Source organism: Nomia melanderi, chromosome 3 (assembly GCF_051020985.1).
Source record: "Nomia melanderi isolate GNS246 chromosome 3, iyNomMela1, whole genome shotgun sequence".
Taxonomy (NCBI): Eukaryota; Metazoa; Arthropoda; class Insecta; order Hymenoptera; family Halictidae; genus Nomia; species Nomia melanderi.
This window is the reverse complement of record NC_135001.1, coordinates 1,575,954-1,595,660: the sequence shown is the minus strand read 5'-3', so window position 1 is coordinate 1,595,660 and position 19,707 is coordinate 1,575,954. Positions and strand designations below refer to the sequence as shown.

At 38.1% G+C, this 19,707-nt stretch overlaps 1 protein-coding gene across 7 annotated transcripts in view; it reads left to right on the top strand.

Annotated features, from left to right (window-relative positions):
- Window positions 1-19,707, top strand: part of LOC116431823 (nephrin) — a 398,983-nt gene that overhangs the window by 30,803 nt on the left and 348,473 nt on the right. For all 7 annotated transcript variants that reach the window (XM_031987733.2, XM_031987731.2, XM_031987735.2 and 4 more), the window contains exon 2: window positions 15,229-15,760. In XM_031987733.2, coding sequence (XP_031843593.1) covers window positions 15,703-15,760 — 58 coding nt within the window. In that variant the 5' untranslated portion in view covers window positions 15,229-15,702. The remainder of the gene's footprint in view (window positions 1-15,228; window positions 15,761-19,707) is intronic.

Genomic DNA, 19,707 nt, shown 5'->3' with positions numbered 1-19,707 from the left:
AAAATTCAGTCAACAAAATATATCGTCTATTCCAACAACCGAAACACAATCCTAAATCATTACAGCTTTCCCATCGTTTTACATGATTGACCTCATATTTCTCAAGAAAACGTGTGATTTCGTTCATGGATCAAATCGACCCGTGTTGGTATATATCGGTACATCAAAACGTCGGTAAACTTAGTGTCAAACGAACACAAGTGATCCCACGTGCAACGTCCGTTAAATTTACATAAAAACGAGTTCTCCGGTCAACATCCACGGAGCTTACGTCATCATAAATCTTTATAGCAACTCATACAAGTGGAACAAGTTCTATAAACTCATTTACAACCCTACAGTGCTTTTAAATTAATTTAAAACATCGCCGCGCGCCGGCGAGTTTTTTAAAATTGATCTCCGTCCGGTTGCATTAAAATAGAAAAATGGTGGAACAAGTAACAGTTATTTTCGACAGTGTTCTCAATATTTCTCGGCGAGTATCAGGCCATGATTTTACACGGAAACGAACTTCAAAAACTTTCCCGGTGGATATTCTCGAACAAAAGTTCCCTAGCGAACGGACTTTCCGGGAAGTCACTAACTTTTAATGATTATAAATTTCATCCCCTAAAAACCGTCTCGCTGCACTCGCATCATCGGTAATGTCTTCCCTTAAAAACGATCGCTACGTGGCAAATATTTCTCCCGACGACGTGGACAAAATAAAACAGCTGTTCGGTGAGCGTTTATTCGTTGTTCGAACGCTGACGCGACGTGTCGCGCGTTCGTTTACTAATAAACTCGAAAATTACCGGGCGTTAACCGTCATTATTCGCAACGAAGATAGAAATGTACTCGACGATACAGAGGGGCCACGTTGAAAATGTAATGAGTCGTGAAACACACCTATTTATCCACGGAACGACCAAATATTATAGTCGAAATTATTCTCCGATGCGAGAGTTCCATTCGAGGTCTCGTGTTATCGAGCAACACGCGATGCGTATCGAAGTGCGTTCGGTTTAATAGCCGCAGCTTGATAAGGGCGAACATCATTTTTCCCAAACAGAGGAATATTTACAAACGCGGCGATCTTTAATTTCGATGATATTTTCATTGTAGATTGTTCTGGATGTTGTTTGAAATAATGCTTTGAAGGTTTTACTTGGGAACCGTAGGTTGTTAGGAACTGTAATCAAGAGTATTTGATTATAGTTTAAATAGAAATTGGCGACAGTAATTCTGATCTATTGGGTTAGGTTATCATATTAAACCAAGGAATTTAGAGAATTGTATTTTGTGTTATAAAACTTAACACGTTGAATGCCGCGGCGTCACCGGTGACCTCCAACCAAATCAAATTACTATGATTCACTGAATTAAACGATGATTATTTGAAAACTGTTCCATATTATAAATAATCCAACCTAAGGCGATTTAGCAAAATAACCGTGCAACGATGATAATGCAAATCAATCAAATACCTTGATATTATATTTCTTCCTACTTGTTAACACTAGGTTTACGGAACGTGTCAATTTGACGCAGATTGAATTTTATAAACATTATTTGGTAAATGTTTCAATCGGTTTTCGTTGATCCAATTACATGAATATGAATCCTGATTGTCTATTTCTACATCTACAATTTTCAAAATCTAAATGAACGAATATCAACTTCCCCAGGAACAATAGAATAAACTGTACAATAAATTGTAAACCTAGTGTTAAAATCGTTCGGCATTCAACCTGTTAAATAATATGCAGTGTTAGGATATAACGATATCAAGTTGTATATTAACATTGCAGTCGTTTGGTCGCACTGTGCGCCGATTTGGATCGTTTTTATGGTTTGAAATCGCGTACTGTCCCTTGGGGCGAGTCGAGGCCTTATTAACAAATTCGATTTCACGTGGTAACTTCCGCCGATGGAAACAACGCAACCGGTGCAGGGATAACGCGCATGATGAGTCGACGTCGTCGCTTAATAAGGTTTTTCGCCTTCGGGAAAACGACTTCGGCTCCCGGCGACACTCCCCGGAACGGAGGAACAAAACGGGTGCTTCCGTTTCGCGGATTTTCGCGCCGCGCGTCAAGTAGAGCTGTTACTTCGAGAATAGTCGGGTACTCGGTTTACCTGTGAGATACTAGTGTAAACAAAAATTACACGATCACCAGCACGAGATACTTGGAATTTCTGTGGAACTCCGTTTATTTGAACCCTTCGGGCAAACAAAAATTGAGTGGCTCAGAAGCCAATGCGGTTGAGCGCAGAAAGGGAAAATTGAGGAAAAGAATGTTTTTTAATACACCGGTTTTCAATATTTGTTCGTTTGTGCAGTGAAGTATATAAAGTATGTTTCCAAAGAGTAGGCTCTGCAACGATAGAATATGTATTTTATGAAAATTTCTGAAAATCAGAAGATCAGAAGATCAGAAGAAGAATTTACTATCTTCAAATATAAATTAAATACCACTTCTCTGTCGTCAATCATTAACCTCTATAATCGACGTAGCCACAGAATAAATATAAAATTCTTTTCGTTTTCTAATATTGGACGCTCGGAAATCAATAAGGTTGAGTGCAGAAAAGAAAAAATGAGAGAATTAATGTTTTGGCTTCTGAAATGATTATACGATGTATTCGGAAGCAATAAGAAGGATTTTCTGATCTAGAAACAACGAAGAAACGATTGAATCCTTGAATAACTAGAAAGAATATTATTTATTCCACTAAAATTTACAAAAATCAGAAAGTATTAATGACTTTACCACATTGATATCGGAGCGACTCAATTATACGAGTACTTATATAAAATACTTAGGGTTTCCGTAAAACTCTATTTATTCGAATTCATCTGGTAAACAAAAATTGTTACGATTATTTCTACGAAATACTCAGGATTTCCGTAGAATTCCATTTATATCGTATTAACTCTGTGCCCTCCTATGTCCAGTCTCGCCCGACATTTTTAAATCGCGAATTATATTGAAATTTTCTGTTTCTTTGTGAAAAATTATTTTGAAATTGCACGAATATCGCATCTGAGCGAAGGTCCAGTGCTACTATCGATACAGTCCGTAAAAAAGATCGTTTAAAAAGAATTCCCTCTAACCGAGTGTATCTTGAACTCCATTTCAGATGAAACACACGAAATCGTAGGGAGTTATTGGGAACGGAAATGAAAAAGTATTGGGAGTGCAAAGGGTTAACACTTTGCTGACCGCTCGAATACACTCGTACTTCACTGACCCGAGCCGTTCACGAATTAAGTTACGTTATCAATTTATTCATTTTCATCCGAAGTCAATATAAATCTTCGCAAAAGCGTTTCAAATTGTATTCGCTAGATTACATTGTTTCATTCAGTTTGAATATATATAAAACCTAGGAAGGAATAACTTTCATGCGTATCGAATCGACTAGTGAGAACAATAATTTAATAAAATCCAAGTAATTGAATATTTCCTTATTTACATCAGGAACGTAACGAAAGCAAACATTTGTTATTCGTATCTTCCATTTCATAACAATTTTCTCTTGAAGACCAAAATTAATGGAACTGATATTTCCTTTATCGTACGTTTACATTTGATCTGTACTGAATCGCTTCAAACCTTAAACTGAAACACTAAAACTACCAAACATTTATTATAATCGACATATAAACCATATAAAAGTTGTAATAATAGATTACTTTCAGTTTCTTCAGACGTTCCTTAGAGTATCCAAGTGAAGCTATTTATTTTCGAAATCATTTCGAATATTCAACGCTTTCAAGCTATCAATAATTCCGAAACAAGCAAACTGACATCAATCATTTTGACTATGACTACTTCACTTCTCCCCATTCTACTTATTCTCCGACTTCGTCGAACTCGGTGTCCTATTGCCATACTCGCTCTGTCAGTTTGTCGGAGAAGTGAAAAGATATCGTCTACGAACAGTACCTATGTAGACGAGACGCAATTCCTACTGTCGAGGCACTAGTGTACCGGTTCCAGCGTCAAGACGCGATTCCTTCGGCGATCCGCGAACGGAAGAAAATGGAAAATTTTCAATTTTCGAGGAAGCGCCGCCTCCCCTCGCCCCGGTCTTCCTGCAGCTCTGTAAACACACGATTGAACACCTGATCCGAGCATGTTATGAAATTGTGAAACGCGCGGGGCGATTCGAGTCCGGTATTCGACGCTCGAAAATTGGGCTGAATTCCGCGCGCGAAAGGACATTCGCCGCATATTTTATACGGGAGTATGCGCGGACCTTCGGCGACAAATCTTTCGTGAGGAAGCATCGTTCCGAGCAGTCAGTCGAGTTTCTTTTTTCTCCTCGCGCGGAGGAAGTTCCTTGGCAACCGACAGATTCATTGGTTTCCGGTTTACGAGTGTGAGAATCTTTTCCTTCCTCTGTTTTCTTGGCTTGCCTGCAGTTCCCTGCGACTGGCGAACAGAACAGGGTCAGGGAATCTGTGGTTCGAGTGTGTATTAACGCTAAACCTACCGCGAACGCTGGAATAATCGGTTTTAACCCTTTTAGGACGAATGTTCGTGTTTTCGAGACATCGGACTTTCATATGGCAGATCCGAAGTTAGCTAGGTGCAATTTAACATTGAAACTACCGACCAGTTGAATTGACTTTTTGAAATTCCTCTATAAGGGCTTCCAGAGTGCATCTATTGAGAGTTTTATTTAGAATTGAGTGTGGGTATTGCTGACTAATTTCTTTAATAACTTCTCTGAGAAACATCCGTTGTCTTTTTAATAATTGGGTCGTTTTGAGCCGTCTAGTAGGTTCAGTGTTAATTATTCGAATAATAAAAGATAGATGAGCAACTCTCTATTTCTTTAGCATGTATAATTTCGATGAATTTATCTTCCTCTATCGAAGATCTCGAATATTTTCAACAATCCTCTCTCGCATAGAGTCAGTCCTTCGTTGACTTAATGTTCATTGAGGCTTACATCGCTAAACATAGGGAAATACGATATCTTATTTAATAGATTGTAAACAAAAAGTCGGTCTGATAACATCTTGCATTCTTATAATTACGCGGTGATTAGCAAGCAACGACCAAGTAATCGCAGCGGCGGCAATTCCAGAAGAAACAGCCGCGACATGGATATCGTAGATTACGAATTAATCGAGCGTTCCGTTCTTAGGGAGTCGTAATGGCGGGGAAAATGAAGGTAATTGTGGGGTGTATCGAAAATTCGGGCGTCGCGTGACACCCGGACGCACGCGTGGTAAATCATGCGGCTGGAATACTTGCGGTTTCGTTCGCGCGTACCGGAAACTAATTTGTCGCGCACAGTAGAACGGCTCGCCGAAGTGACTGGCCGGCGAGTGAAAGTTTTTAAATTCGGTCTCCGGGCTGCGTCTAATTCGCCGCGGCTAACGTGTTATGAAATATCGATTAATTGTTGCGAGCTTGCAAGAGGGTGCACTCACTTGTGTCGTGCCGGTGTTCCGTTCGTGTACGGTGACCGAGGAAAGTATTCGCGAAATCTGTTCGGATTTCATCTGGAATTATTAGGTCATCCGATAAATAGTGTCGTCATATTCTGCTGACTTTTAGTGTGCAATATTAACCCCTTGCTATACCATTTAATCGGGAAGAATCCGGGCTATAATGATGGCGACCGATATCTCATTTGTTTTGCTACTTTGACTTAAACTCGCGATACTTATGTTTGAAACGAAATTTTTATCACGAGTCAAACTCGTTAAAGTACAGCAAGGGTTAACCCATGATTAACCCAATTTTCTCAGAGTAGAGCAGGTAATCGCAATATTTCGATCAACTGAAGTTATTTATTATTTTATAACTAACTGAAAATACCAGCAGTTTTAGTAGGCTTTGATTGCGAATGTACAATGCGAATATACAATGTAATGCTCTGATTCCGCAGCTAGAATTTTCGCGATTTATATAGATGTATAGCTAGTTGTCTAGAATTAATACAATAAAGTGTAGATAATCTGTAATGTTAACTGCGCGATGAACACCGTTAATTTTTATTAAATTAATTTAGGAATCTTCGTCGCCAGTGTCACTCGTTATTATAAAAGGAGTTAATATCTACGTGTTTCTTTTAATCGTAGACGTATTGACCGTTGTGTGCGAATTTTCCCATTTTTCGATTAAGCAATTTCAGAAGTGGGGTTAAAAAATATTTTGCAACATGAGATACGAAGCGACATCACTTATGGGACGCCCTAATATTTTTCAAGGGTAAAATGGTGCATTTTTGTAAATCTAAATGATTTCTTTGTTCTTTATAAAAGATTTCTGTTCTTTTATTTCCTTTATTCTGTGGCCTTTTAATCTGTTGATTTATTATTCGCTTGTTGGTCAAGGGACACATGTTATTTAAAGGAAATTAAATATTCGTTTTTCTAGTGAATTTATTATGGAATTAAAATTGTTATCCACGTGTGCAGGATTATCGTGGCTCTCAAGGCACAATATTTCAGAGGAACATTTTGTGCAGCTATTTTTTAACGTACCACGTGAACATTTACAAATAGTACGAAAAATATTTGGAGGGAAGGAATTAATTATTCTTTAGTTCAGTTTAAAAGATACGATAAGTTAAGAATTGATGTTTTGGTTCATTTGTAAACGGTCGGGCACAGAATTATGTAAATTGTTTGTTAACGTGTTATCGTAAGGAATGAATTTCAAGCTACGTTATCTTAAAATATAGAATTCAGGCAAAACATTGATTGTCCGTTACTTAATTTTCCACGAAATAACTCCATATCCCCCCAATCCTCAGTTATTTTCCCAAAAATTGAATGTACTTTACACATTAAATTCTGTCGCATCAAGTGACTCTTCAAAATTACTCGAAAATTAGGGCATTAATAATTTAGCAATGTTATATTATTAAAACAGTAAACTGTCCACTGCCTCTATCAACGTAGCACGGCGAGTAAATTCCGGAATATCGATTACTGCCTAAAAACCAACTATTCCTTGAATAGAGACGTCGAAACAATTATTTGGAATTTGTTTCGAGTCATTCTAATTATTTCGAGCATACCATAATCCACGCGAATAATCGGTATTACGAAACGTCTGGGAAATTAAATCTGAAAATTTCACATCATTGTAATCCATGTTTTCCGGAATTTCCCGCAAATACTTTCGCGAATTGCATTACTGGCCCGTACTTTCATTCATCTGAATTATGTTCGTTAGCGAACTATGTTTCGTACGTGTCCAGGTGAAAAATGGCGGAACACCAGTGTTTCTCATCTTTCCAGGAGAAATTTTCAAGCAATGATAAAATGGGATTTCGAATTCATCAGTTTCGTTCCACGCGAATTCGACTGTGAACTGATAAAATTGATATATTAACCCTTTATTCTATGACCTTGTCAACTGTGATCGATACTAGTATTCTATAATTAACAATTTATCAAAAAAGAGAAAAAAATTCTACGCATATTTTATGTCTTTGTTTACTCTAAGGTATAATAGCAGACAACAGAAGGATAATATTTGATTTTCGATTTAAATTCAATTTAAATTCGAAATCTCCGAGTTTGACACGACATTGTAAGACAAGGGGTTAAAGAATGAATCATTCAACCATAATTCTCATCAAAGATAAAAAATAAGACACCTTCCGAAATTCTACCTTAAAATACTTCCTCAGTTTAATCATTTTTCCACGATTGAATTTTGAACACTTCGTACAGTCAATTTTATAACCATTACTGCAAAAGTCGGAAAGTCAATTGAAAATATATGACATAAGTTGGAAAATAATTATCAGTTGAAATTTCAGGTGTCTTTTGATACCTTTGACAGAGACAGTGTTAACTGCTCAGCAGGTTTAGTGTTAAAAGCTAGCCGTTCTCAAAAAAACGCGCGTAAGGTCGTAAAGACTGCATCACGTCTATACTTGCCTGCATTCTTACGTTAATGAAATTCGCCGTGTAAACATAAACAGCAGCATAATTTTTATTTACTTTGACTTTTTTCCCGGCGTCGCGCGTGTGCAAATGGTTCGCGCGAGGGAGTACGTTATTATGCTAAATTCATGCCTCCGGTGGTGGAAAAGAAAAGTCAGCTACTTTTCCACCCCTCTTGTCGATCTCTTTTTCATTGCATATTGAAAATCTGCCTTGAGCGATTAATACAACGCACCCCCGTTTACTTGTACTTCAAATATTTATTCGGTATTTAATACTGTTCAAACAGAAGGTACCGTTCCGTTGATATTTTACACAATAATAAAATAAAACGAAACAAAGCGTTACTAGCTACAGGAATTAATTCCTCTGGTTATATGAACAAATTTACCGTTTATTTACAAGGAAACCATACGTTTCACAATGTTCAGAATATTTCCCCCTTCACCTAATGACTGTGTTACATCTCGAAGGCAATTAACCCTTTGCACTTGAGAGGCGCCTTTCAGCCGTTTGATTTTATCGAACGAAATAATCAAATTTAAAATTCAATAGTAAATTTTCTATAATGTATCGACACATGAAACATCGAAATAAAATGGTTTTGTCGCTTAATTTATACAAGGTATTCCTTTACGTCAGTTGTAAGAAATATCATTTATGTTTCATCAGAAAATAATGAATATTTGTTGAGAAAAATATTTTCGAGTGCGAAGGGTTAACACGTTGAATGTTGCACGATTTCATAGAGCAACATACACAAATTGAAAAAAATAAAATATAAAACAATTCTAGTACTATTCACCTTTGTTATGATATAATAAGTAATGACATATAAAATGCTCTAAATTCTCGTGGCGGTCAAGGTGTTAACAAGATTTCTAATGTTATAGTAAGAAGTGACTTATACAGTTTCGCGCGGTTCGCGTTAAAGCTTGCCGTACAGAGATAGCTTTGCGGAAACTCACGTGTAGCTAAAAGGTTAATATCCACGTTAAACGTAGAAATTGACACGGTGCTTCTGAAAAATATATTTATTTCACTATTCTTCGAGCAAACACGGAGGAATTACTGGAAACGGTGGGGAAACGCATGAATTTAGAATGAGTTTCTAAATAATGAAGCGAAAAACCGTCAAATTAATTCCTAAATCCACTATAGAACGTTGTAAAGGACATTTCACGACTCGGTTCTCGTTATTCCTTCCCCGGAGCGGAACATTTACCGCGTGCAATCGCATTATTCGCGTGAAATTGTTGACTCGGAGGTAAACGGCTTGAACGCCGCGGCCGGTACCGGTCCGAGGAAAAATTTCGAATACGTAACCGCGCTTACGATAACTTTCAGCTTCTATTACGGGAGAGGAGAAGACAGGGAAACCTCATTAAAAACTTTCCCCACTTAGTACTTTTGTCAAAGTTTCCAATTGCAGAAAGGACTCCCGCCGCGTCAAAATACCGTCCGCAGTCGTTCCGAAGACGCGGTAAACATTTCGAAGAATGAAAAACGGTAACGTCCGACGCCAGTCTAATCAGTCGGTGGAGAAGTGCCGGCAAATGAAACTTGCCCGTTTTGCCCGGGAATTAGAATGCGATTAAGACGGACGAACATAAAGTCGGGGCGGAATGAAAAAGATAACGGTATAATTAGAATATAATTAAACGACAGAAAAATAGAACGACAATGGGATTAATCGGGATACGGATAGAATGGAAATAGAATTAACTGAAACGAAAATGGAGCTAACGTGGGAGTAAATGAAACAAAAATAGGATTAAAACGCAATTAAGTGTAGCGGGGACAAAATTAAAATAGAATTAAAAGATAAGGAAGAACAGAATACAAGTATAATTGATGGCAGGGACGTCGATTTTGAATGTTATACAACTGAGCTAAAGGAATAAATATATAAATAATTAAAATACTAATGAAGATATTCATTTGTTTCATTATAAACTCTCGAACCTCTTAACCCCTCGCCATACAATGACGAGTGGTACTTGTGACAAAAATTCCTGCATTAATTTAACAAAACTGTTGTTCATTGCCCACGGATCAAAGCAAAAGACTATTTTTCTGTTATCAATCTACCTTCTAATGGAATTTCCATTTAACGCGTTGAGTGCCATGGGGGTCACCGGTGACCGCCGACCAAATCGAATTATTATAATTCAGTTAATTAACCGACGATCATTTGCAAACATTCTTATATTATAGATAATGCTGCATAATGATGCGACATTCAAAATGATTTAATATTTTACTTCTTCCGTTTTGCGTATGAAATCCTCTATGAAATCCTGCGGCAGTCAACGTGTCAAAGTAGAATGGAAAACTTCGTTGCATTTCTTCGAAATTGTCGACAGTAAAATGTTACACGAGCTTAGCAGCGGAAGTAAACAATACGCCAAGGGGTTAATGAACTGAATTTCATCGTTCGCAGTGTTCAAATTTCAATTTTGTCGGCGGTGAAACACTTTAGATCTGCACCACCGTCATTTCTAAACGATTACCTGTATGTATTATGTATACCCTCGGTAAATATTTGCGGAATGAATTATGCTGTCGAACAAATACGTAAACAATGCTTGATTGACATCATGCTTCGCGAGCGGTGGCTGTGTTGCATTCGTGTGGGGACAACTGCGATTCACACAAGCGCTACAACCATAACATTGGTCAAGTATTGTTTACGTATTTGTTCAGCAATGTGTAGTACATTTGGTAAATATTTATCGGATACCACGAAATGTTCTTGCGCAGTATGACGGCCGGGGCGATAAATCTTCGACGCAAATCATTTTCATCGTCGAGATGGTTTCCATTGCGATTCGATGTCTCTAACAAGTGCTATTTGAATCGTACATTCGTGCGATGTAACTTGTTTATTCGGGAAATAGTTTAGTAAATTACTTCGAACGTTCTATGTACTTTATTTATTTAGGGAAATGGTATATCTGTGTTTTGAAGTAATGGACAACTCCCATTTGTCAACCCTTCGATAATTCTCCATGCTGAATTCAATCAATTATATTTATAGGGACACAGTTATTTATAATATTATTAATGATGAATGTAATACATTGCGAAACGCTTATTAGCAACTGCTTTTGTTAATATTTATACAGTACATTCAGAATACACGAAGAAATGCTGATAATAAAATCTTTCAATCTCTTCAATTGGATATTAAAATTAACCTACAACAAAAGGAAAAATAAAAAAATACAATAACAATTAGTTATGAACTAAGGGTGAAATTTAAAAGGTAAATACAGGTGTCAGTACACTATATTCTAGCTCATCGTTCCGCATTCAAATGAAACAAAGTAGCTTCAGAAAACTTTAATCAGTTTCTTCCATTACATTCAAGAAATTAATCAACCGCCATAGACTCTCTATGCACAGTACACCGCGAATCGCAACGCGCAAAAAGATCCCCGAAAAGCTTGCGGAAACGCGAACAAATAAAATACCCATTTCCAACGCGTTAACGCTAAAAACAGTATGAACTTTACTTTCACGTTCTACCTTCCGCGCGGACACCGAAGCTCCGCCGTGAAACTGGAAACAACAATTAATTTTACTTTCGCGTTCTATCTTCTACATAAACACCGAAACTTCGGTGCTCGACTAAAAGACAATATTAAATTTACTTTCGGTACGCACTCCGGACCGTACTCCGCGTTCAATAAAAGTGCGCGAACATCCGGCGCGCAATAATAACCAGCAAAAACCGTTCTTCCGGCGCATACTGCGGCCGCGTGTGGACGAGCCCAAAAATTTGACTATTCGGATGACGAAAATTACAGGTTACCAATGTATTAAAAAGTAGTCCTTGATATACAGAATGATTTTCATTCAAGAAATCAAAATTTTGTGCGAATAAACCTCGTTTCTCTATTTACGTAATGCTGAAATCGAAACGTAAAGTATCCATTGTCAATGAAAAACTTCATAATATACTTACAATATAAACAAAAATATAACCACCATATGCTTCACTTTATACCTTACAAGTTTCATCTGAAACATTTATCTCTATCACTCATACTTCTGAAGTTATTGAGTTTCGCCCAGAAAACGGCAGTTTGGACACACTGTGGACGAAACCGGAAAATTCGATTATTCACATAACGAGAACTGAAGGTTACCTATGTGTTGCTAAGTAGCCCTTGCTATGCAAAATGATTTTCATTCAAAAAGTCAAAATTTTATGCGAATAAACCTATTAAGTATCTATTGTCATTGAAAAAACTTCACAATATCTCCATAGTGTATCAAAAATATAACCACCATATGCTAAACTCTATACCTTACAACTTTCATGCGAAACATTTGTTTGTATCACTCATACTTCTCAAGTCATCGAGTTTTGTCCATAAGACGGCCGTTTGTCGGCACTACGCGGATTGAACAAAATTCGTCGGAATCACGGGCATTCGCGGCGTCGCGTCATCCGAAGTCGCGTAAAAAACAACACGGGATCCCGTAAGCGTTCTTTAAAGTCGAGGACGAAGTTAGTTGGCAAGGAAGAGCGCCGCGACGGTTCATGCAATTAATCACTTAGCGGTTTTATTCAATTATGCCCCCGTCGCCGCGGTTCAGAGTGCCGGAGGAACGCGCCCCTGGTTGCTAGCTACGGCGCAGAGGATTTAGGACGGCCGGGCGACAATGGCGCGGCTCGAAAGGAAAGTTTCGTTGCCGAGAGGAGAGACAGAGAGCAGGGAAGCCGTTGCTCGAGTGCTATTTGATTTGTACGCGGCGGCGTAACACGTAGCTCGAGGTGTTTGCACGCCTACAGCTGGCTCGTCCTTCCAGGGTTCATCAATCACCGGCCGATAAAATCCTTCAAAAACTCGGTACACCTTTCCCAACGCGGCGTTAGCATATTCCTCGTGTTCGCCGTACTTTCGGGGCGGATAAGAAGCCGGAAAGTGAAAGAGGACGCGAAACTCAGCGGGAAGATAGGAAACCAAGCGCTTATCGGATCTGGGCTTCTCGCCCCTTATCGGTAGCTTTCAGTTTGATTTTCCGTTTTATTCTTCATTTCGACGCTTCATCGGCGAGCTGGAGTCTCCAAGTGCTGGTCATCATTGTTAATGTTCCAAGTTCTCGTCGAGGAAAATAACGTGGACGTCGGTGTGCCTGCAATTTCAGCCAAGTATTCGTTGGTTTAGGAATGAAGCGAACGAACGTAATTGAGCCTTTGTAGAGATGATTCTCGTCACTCGATTCGATACGCCAAACGATTAGATGCATTTTTTTTTAATGGAGACAGAAATGAAGGAAAGCATATAATATAAAATTAAATGAACAATGCCACGTGTACCACATATACACGTCGATTTGTAATAAAGTATTTTTAAGGGACACATCGTCACGAACAGCGGTATAAGTTACAAAGCAGCGAGACGTGAAACAATACGAAAATATATAAAAATCACCAGAAGCTTGAATGTAGCTTGAATGTAGCTAGAATGTAGTTTCATAAGCAAAATACAACCGAAAGTTCCGTGGCAATATATTAACCCTTTAACCTACAATATCGTGTCAGACTCGTAAAAATGTTCAACTGAATTTGAGAGATCTAAGTGTTATCTATTGTTGTTAAATATAAATGAAATATTACTTCTCTACTATCAGTCGTTAACCTTTGCAGTAAACGTAGCCGTAGATTAAGCATGAAATTTCTTTCTTCTCCTACTAAATTATTAACAGTAACGTAGTTCTATCGGTTATAGTCGAAATAAATCATAAGGCAAGGGGTTAAGGAGCAAGAATCGGTCGATCGACTCGCGATGCATCGGCTCCAGCGTATCATTCTCCTTTCAGCTGCTTGTTCTTTCGCACACTCCCCTAGAACTTCCGGCGAAGTTCGCCCGAACGGAAAGACCGCAGCCGGGGAGCGTCGCGACGCGCCTAACTTCTCGATTCCGTCGGGTTTGCTTACCTGGCCAACTTTTCCGCGCCTCCCTTTCCTCGGCTCCGCGCTTTTGTGCTATCTTTCATCGATACTTACCGCGATCGGTGAAATCTTCGGACCGCAGGTGACGGATATTCTTGTCCGCGTCCCCGGGGGACTTTGAACAACTTCGAGGATCCCCGCAAAGACTCTTGAGCTGAAATGTGAAACACTCGCGGTCTGGGGTCGAGGTTTTCTGCTCAGAAGATGCTAACTGAATTTTCATCATTTGTTCCTTTCTTGGATCACGCTTCAACGGGGACCAGGGGTATTTGTTAGAGTCTTGAATTAGGGAGATCAATGTTTTATTATGAATTTCCTTTCCGTATTGTTTCTTTGAGTAATATGAAGCCAGAGTTTTGTTTCTTACATAGATTCTTGTTTGTTTGTTTTATTTATTGATTCTCGCATCGTTCAGATATTTCTTGGTTAGGTAATTTGTTAGTGTTTGAGAGGGAACTTGGAACGCTGAGGATATATACTTCTAAGTTGAATAATAAAATATGGTAAAACTGGGAAGAGGTAGTTGAAGCACGTTGCAATTTAAAAGGTATCGAATTAAATATATGTTATCGCTTAACCCCTTGACTACTGTTGACTCCTAAAGGCGCTTGGAACTTTTCGTTCCGGTGTACTGTTGGCTCTCATGAAATGTCATCGACAATAATTACAAAACTCACTTGGATCAGACGTAATTGAATTCTAATTCAACAATCACACCTTCCGTTAGTTATATATTCTATAAATGTCACTATTCTATATGAATTTAATTCAGTTCAATTCAGTGTTTCGATGGTTTTAACACACTTCCTTACAAATGCGCGTTGACGCAACATTCTGTCGTAACCAAGGGGTTAACCATTACCAGTGCAAGTTATCTGTGTGTCATTATGAACTCTTTGCATTCGAGAATATTTTTCTTAACAAGCATTCATTATTTTCTGATCAAATATCAATGGTACTTTTTACAACTAACATAAAGAAATACTTCGCGTAAATTAAATAACAGAACTCTTTCATGTCCATGTTCCGTCTGTTGATAGATTATAGAAAATTTAATGTTAAATTGTAAATTTTACCATTCTGTCGGTCAAATCAAATGGCGACTGAAAGGCGCCTCCCGAGTGCAAAGGATTAACATTACCTTCGTCGAAAGTTCGTATTATCTTCATAGAAGAAATACGTGACGCGTTACCATTTTCGTGGAGAGATCACGCACACGAAGTCACGTGGCGAAACGGTCCCGCGCCGACCTGATCTAGTCTATCGGAACTAATTCAATTCAAAAATTCGTCGAATATTTTTTCAGGGCACCGTCCCGGAAAAAAAAGGAAGAATAATATTTCACTTTTTGCAGAATGATCGAGAGAGTCATCCTAGGAGCGGCCGCACAACGAAATTCATCGTCCAGTGGGAATCGCCACACGTGACTGGCCGGATCGGCGGGAGAGAATTCATGGGGACGGGGAAGAATAGGTGGAATCCGTAAACAATGAAATGGCCGTGTTTTCAGAAAGTGAGCGTCGAGTGATATGAATGAATACAGGATCTTCCGTGACGTTAAACGATCGAGCCGCGACCCCGCGGAAACAAATACCGTCGATTAACCGGCACGCGATACACCGAAAACGCGATTAAAACCGAGTGCCGCCTCGTGTTTTTTTCTGTGAACGGAAAGAAACCGACAGGTTTCCGTGAGATCGCGTGAAAATAACAAGGAACGAAAAGGAGAAAAAACGGGACAGAGGGAAGAGGATAAAAACGAGTGAAACGAAACTGGATACGGGAAAAGAGAAGGGAACGGACCGAAACCGGAAACGAGAGGGGAAAAATGCGGTGTCACGTCCTCGCCGGTATCGTCGCCTTGTTCACTGTCGTCTACGCTCAAGGTTGGTGTGATTTCCCTTGATCTGTCTAGAGATTCTCTTTCTCCGACCTGGAAATTGTGATTCGAACGGGTGTTTGGGAGAAGGGCCTGATTATACGGTTGTCGGTAAAGAAACAAATTGCTGTCACTTATCATTTGAGTCGCCCGGAAGCCAGTACTACCGGGTTTTTCAGTCGATTTTTCGATATTTTCTGATTTTTCTAAGTTTTAATGGAATCAGTAATGTTCTTTTTAGTTATTCAAGGATTTACTATGTAAAGGTGACAATATTATTGTACGTTCCTTCACTTTTTCTAGGTCAGAAAGTCCTTATAGCTTCTGAATATGTTATATAATCATTTCAGAAGCCGAAACATTCATTTCCTTAATTCTTCTTTTTTTCAGTTAACACATTAACATTAGGTACGAGCTAATTTTCAGGAATTTGTGCAGATGCCGATCTTCAGTGAGATCAATTTACATCACTGTATATTGAACATCTCAAATATATTGTCATGTAATATATTTTAAAGAAACAACCAGTCCTAATGAAGTTTAATGTTCTCCTCAATGCTGTGATAATTAGCGGTCACACAGCTAAGTGTCTTTATAGAAAAACGAGATTTCTCGTTGCCAGTGTGCAATATGTTAACCCTTTGCGATCGGTGCCGTCAATATGGCCCCATTCAACATTTGTCTTTAAAATCGGTATCGCTAATATGGCGGCATTATCATTTTCTCTGAGTACAGTGTTATTTTACGATCGAGATCTATTATAAGTACCTATTATTCTCTGCAGTATACATATTCAACATACTACATTGACTTAAAAAAATAATCGATATTTGTTAATATCCATATATTGATTATAAATCACCTATAGCAAAATAACTTTAAAAGTCTATATTTGCTTCGACTAGTTGATACTGCCACAAAAATGTGCCGATCGTAAAGGGCTAATAATTGCAAAAAGAAGAACTCAAAAATGGGACTGGTAGTTTTAATGTTAACACGTTGACTGCCGCACGATTTTGCCGAGGCAAATATAGAAAATGAAAATAATATAACATCAACTTATGCCATTGCATTACGTTGTTATCGTTACAGGTTTGAATTGTTGAATGTCAGTGCATTAAGTTGTATTACTTATAATATAGAAAAGTTTTTAAACAATCATGGTTTAATCGAATGAATTATAGTAATTCGATTTGGTTGAGATCACCGGTGACCCCCATGGCATTCAACGTGTTAATCCAGGACCACCCTATGCACGCGAAAGTTCGCAGGAAACTGTGTCGATCGGACTAGTTCTAATTCAGGAATCGGCGGTCGAGGCCTACGTCTCGAAGAATTCCGAAGTGAGGTCGATAGATTTCGCCGGTGGCTCCTTTGAAAGAGTTGCCGCGGAATATCTCGCGCCGGGCCCCGATCGGTCGCTGAGAAATTTCGAAGTTCGCGACGGGTTATTAGGCCGCGATGAATGCAATGATTTTCAGTTGCCAAAGTTCGTCACACTGCGGAATATGCGGCTGCAGGATGTATAGGACGCGTGCGCCGGAAAACTATGCCGACGGTTTTTCGAATGTTCTTGTTTAATTAAATCCGAGCGAACGCTGGAGATCGAAATCACCCGAAGAAGATTCGAGTATTATTCGAAATATTGGGTCGTCCAGTAAGTTCGTGACGCTGTGCGTTCATTGCTGATTACAAAGCGATACGAGGACTTGGCTGACTAATTTTATGCTGCAGTTTACTCCGTGGAAGATACGAGTCGGTCAGAATCCAATGCTTCTGTTTTTATTCGTTTCAGTTGAAACGATTTTATTTATTAATTTACGACTCGACATAGAGGTGCATAGGGTTAATATAATATAAATGAAATTCTACGGAATTCTAATACTCGTACAATGTTTGTATAATTAAGTCGCTCAGAAGCCAATGCGATTAAGTCCGCGATATTTCCGGATTTTCGTAAATTTTAATGGAGTAAGTAATATTCTTTCTAGTTATTCAAGGATTCACTCGTTTCTTCGTTGTTTCTAAATCAGAAAGTCCTTCTTATAGTTTTTGAATACGTTGTATAATCATCTTAGAAAACATAAATTCCTCAATTTTTTTTTGCACTCAACCGCATTGGCTTTCAAGAGACTCATATTGGAAAAAAAAGGATTTTCTGTTTATTCTGTGACTACGTTTATTATACAGGTTAACGATCGATGAAAGAAAAGTGATATTTCATTTATGTTTGAAGGCAGTAAATGAATCGCTCAGAAGCCAATGCGGTACCAATGAGTCTACCCTTTGGAAATGACTTTATATACTTTTCTAATCAAATGAATAAACCAATTTTAAAAAGCAATCTATTAAAAAACATTTTCTCAATTTTTGTTTTCTGGTCTTAACCGTATAGAGCGACTCAATATTCCAGAGAACAGGTGGTAAGGTTATAAGAATTTGATGTTTCATAAAATATTCTTTTATATATAATTAGAAGAATAAACAGCACGAACTTGTGGGACGACCATACCATAGTATCTCCTTCACGTCCGCACCACAGACCTTTTCAGCGAGAAATTACGTTACCCAGGCACGATTGTTTCTTGACGTACGTAATGTACGTGCCTGTGATCTGTTTTTGTTATCCTGCTCGCAGCGATGGTAATAATTGGCATCAGGGAATCTCGTGCTCTCGTCGGTTCAGAGTAGGACTGGTTTCGATCTTATTTAACCCTTAGGTAATCCATTTTCATCGTCTGACAGGATGAGAATTATGCTAGTATCGTGGAATTTTCAGTTTTATTGTGTTCGCATGATTAGAGAGTACATTGATTTTAATTTAGTCGTAATAATGCTTATAGTAAACGATTGTGGCATTAATAATATATAATAATACAGTTACATTCATTAATTATTTGAATGGGTTAAGAACCTAGATACGTATAATAAATGCATCACTAGAGATCCGAATAATTGTATTAAAACAAAGTAAACGAATTAATGTTATTGTGTTCCCTAATACATTATAGATACTATTAATTTTTTAGAACATTTATCGACGATGTCGCTTTATTTGGATAATTCGTTAAAAGTGGGAAGAAGTAATGACGGTCGAAAACGTGTTATCGAGGTTGAAAGGTGAATTAGATACGATACAATCGTAATAAAAGTAATTTCCTCCAGTTGAGCCTCTATTACTCATCTTTTGTTGAAGTTAACGTCACATGCGGGCGCTAAGAGCTTATATCTCTATGGGTATAATAAGCTAATTTAAAGTTTCTGAAGGAATTAATAGTCGTCGGCTTAATGGTCTTGAAATTCTATTTCGTGTAACGTTTCAAGAATAAGTCGACTCGCGTAATACCAATTTCATTTGAGAAAACCACTATAATATACATAACGGTTTTTAGTGAAACCAATCCATTTTTATACAAATATCAACCTACATGTCTTTGCTAATTGCCGCATAATTATAAAAATACAAAATATTATCAGAATCGATTCCTGATTCAAAACATATTAAATAATAAAATATCGTATCCCCCTATGTTTCGCGATGTAAATTTATCTCATTGAAAATAGCCAGCCATTCAAGCTATTCTTAACACTAGATTCAAACTCGCCAATTTCACGGATATTGAATTCTTTCAACATTATTTTATTACAGTTTAACACTAGAACTACCACTTAAACTGATTTTTCCAAATTTCTTCATAAAACTTATAACCGCGTATTTATTAAGATTTCAATCGACTTATATTCCAGTGTAGGTATTATTAAATCAGGTTTTTAAACGATTTCTCAGAGAAACATCCGCACCTTTCCAGTAATTGTAAAAGAAGAAACCAGAAATGGGCCGTTCTGACCCATCTGGTAGTTCTAGTGTTAAGTCGCTTTTGATTGATGCAATTGCACGAGTACACATAATTCTCTGTTCTCGAAACTAATTTCCACCATCGATACAAACAAACA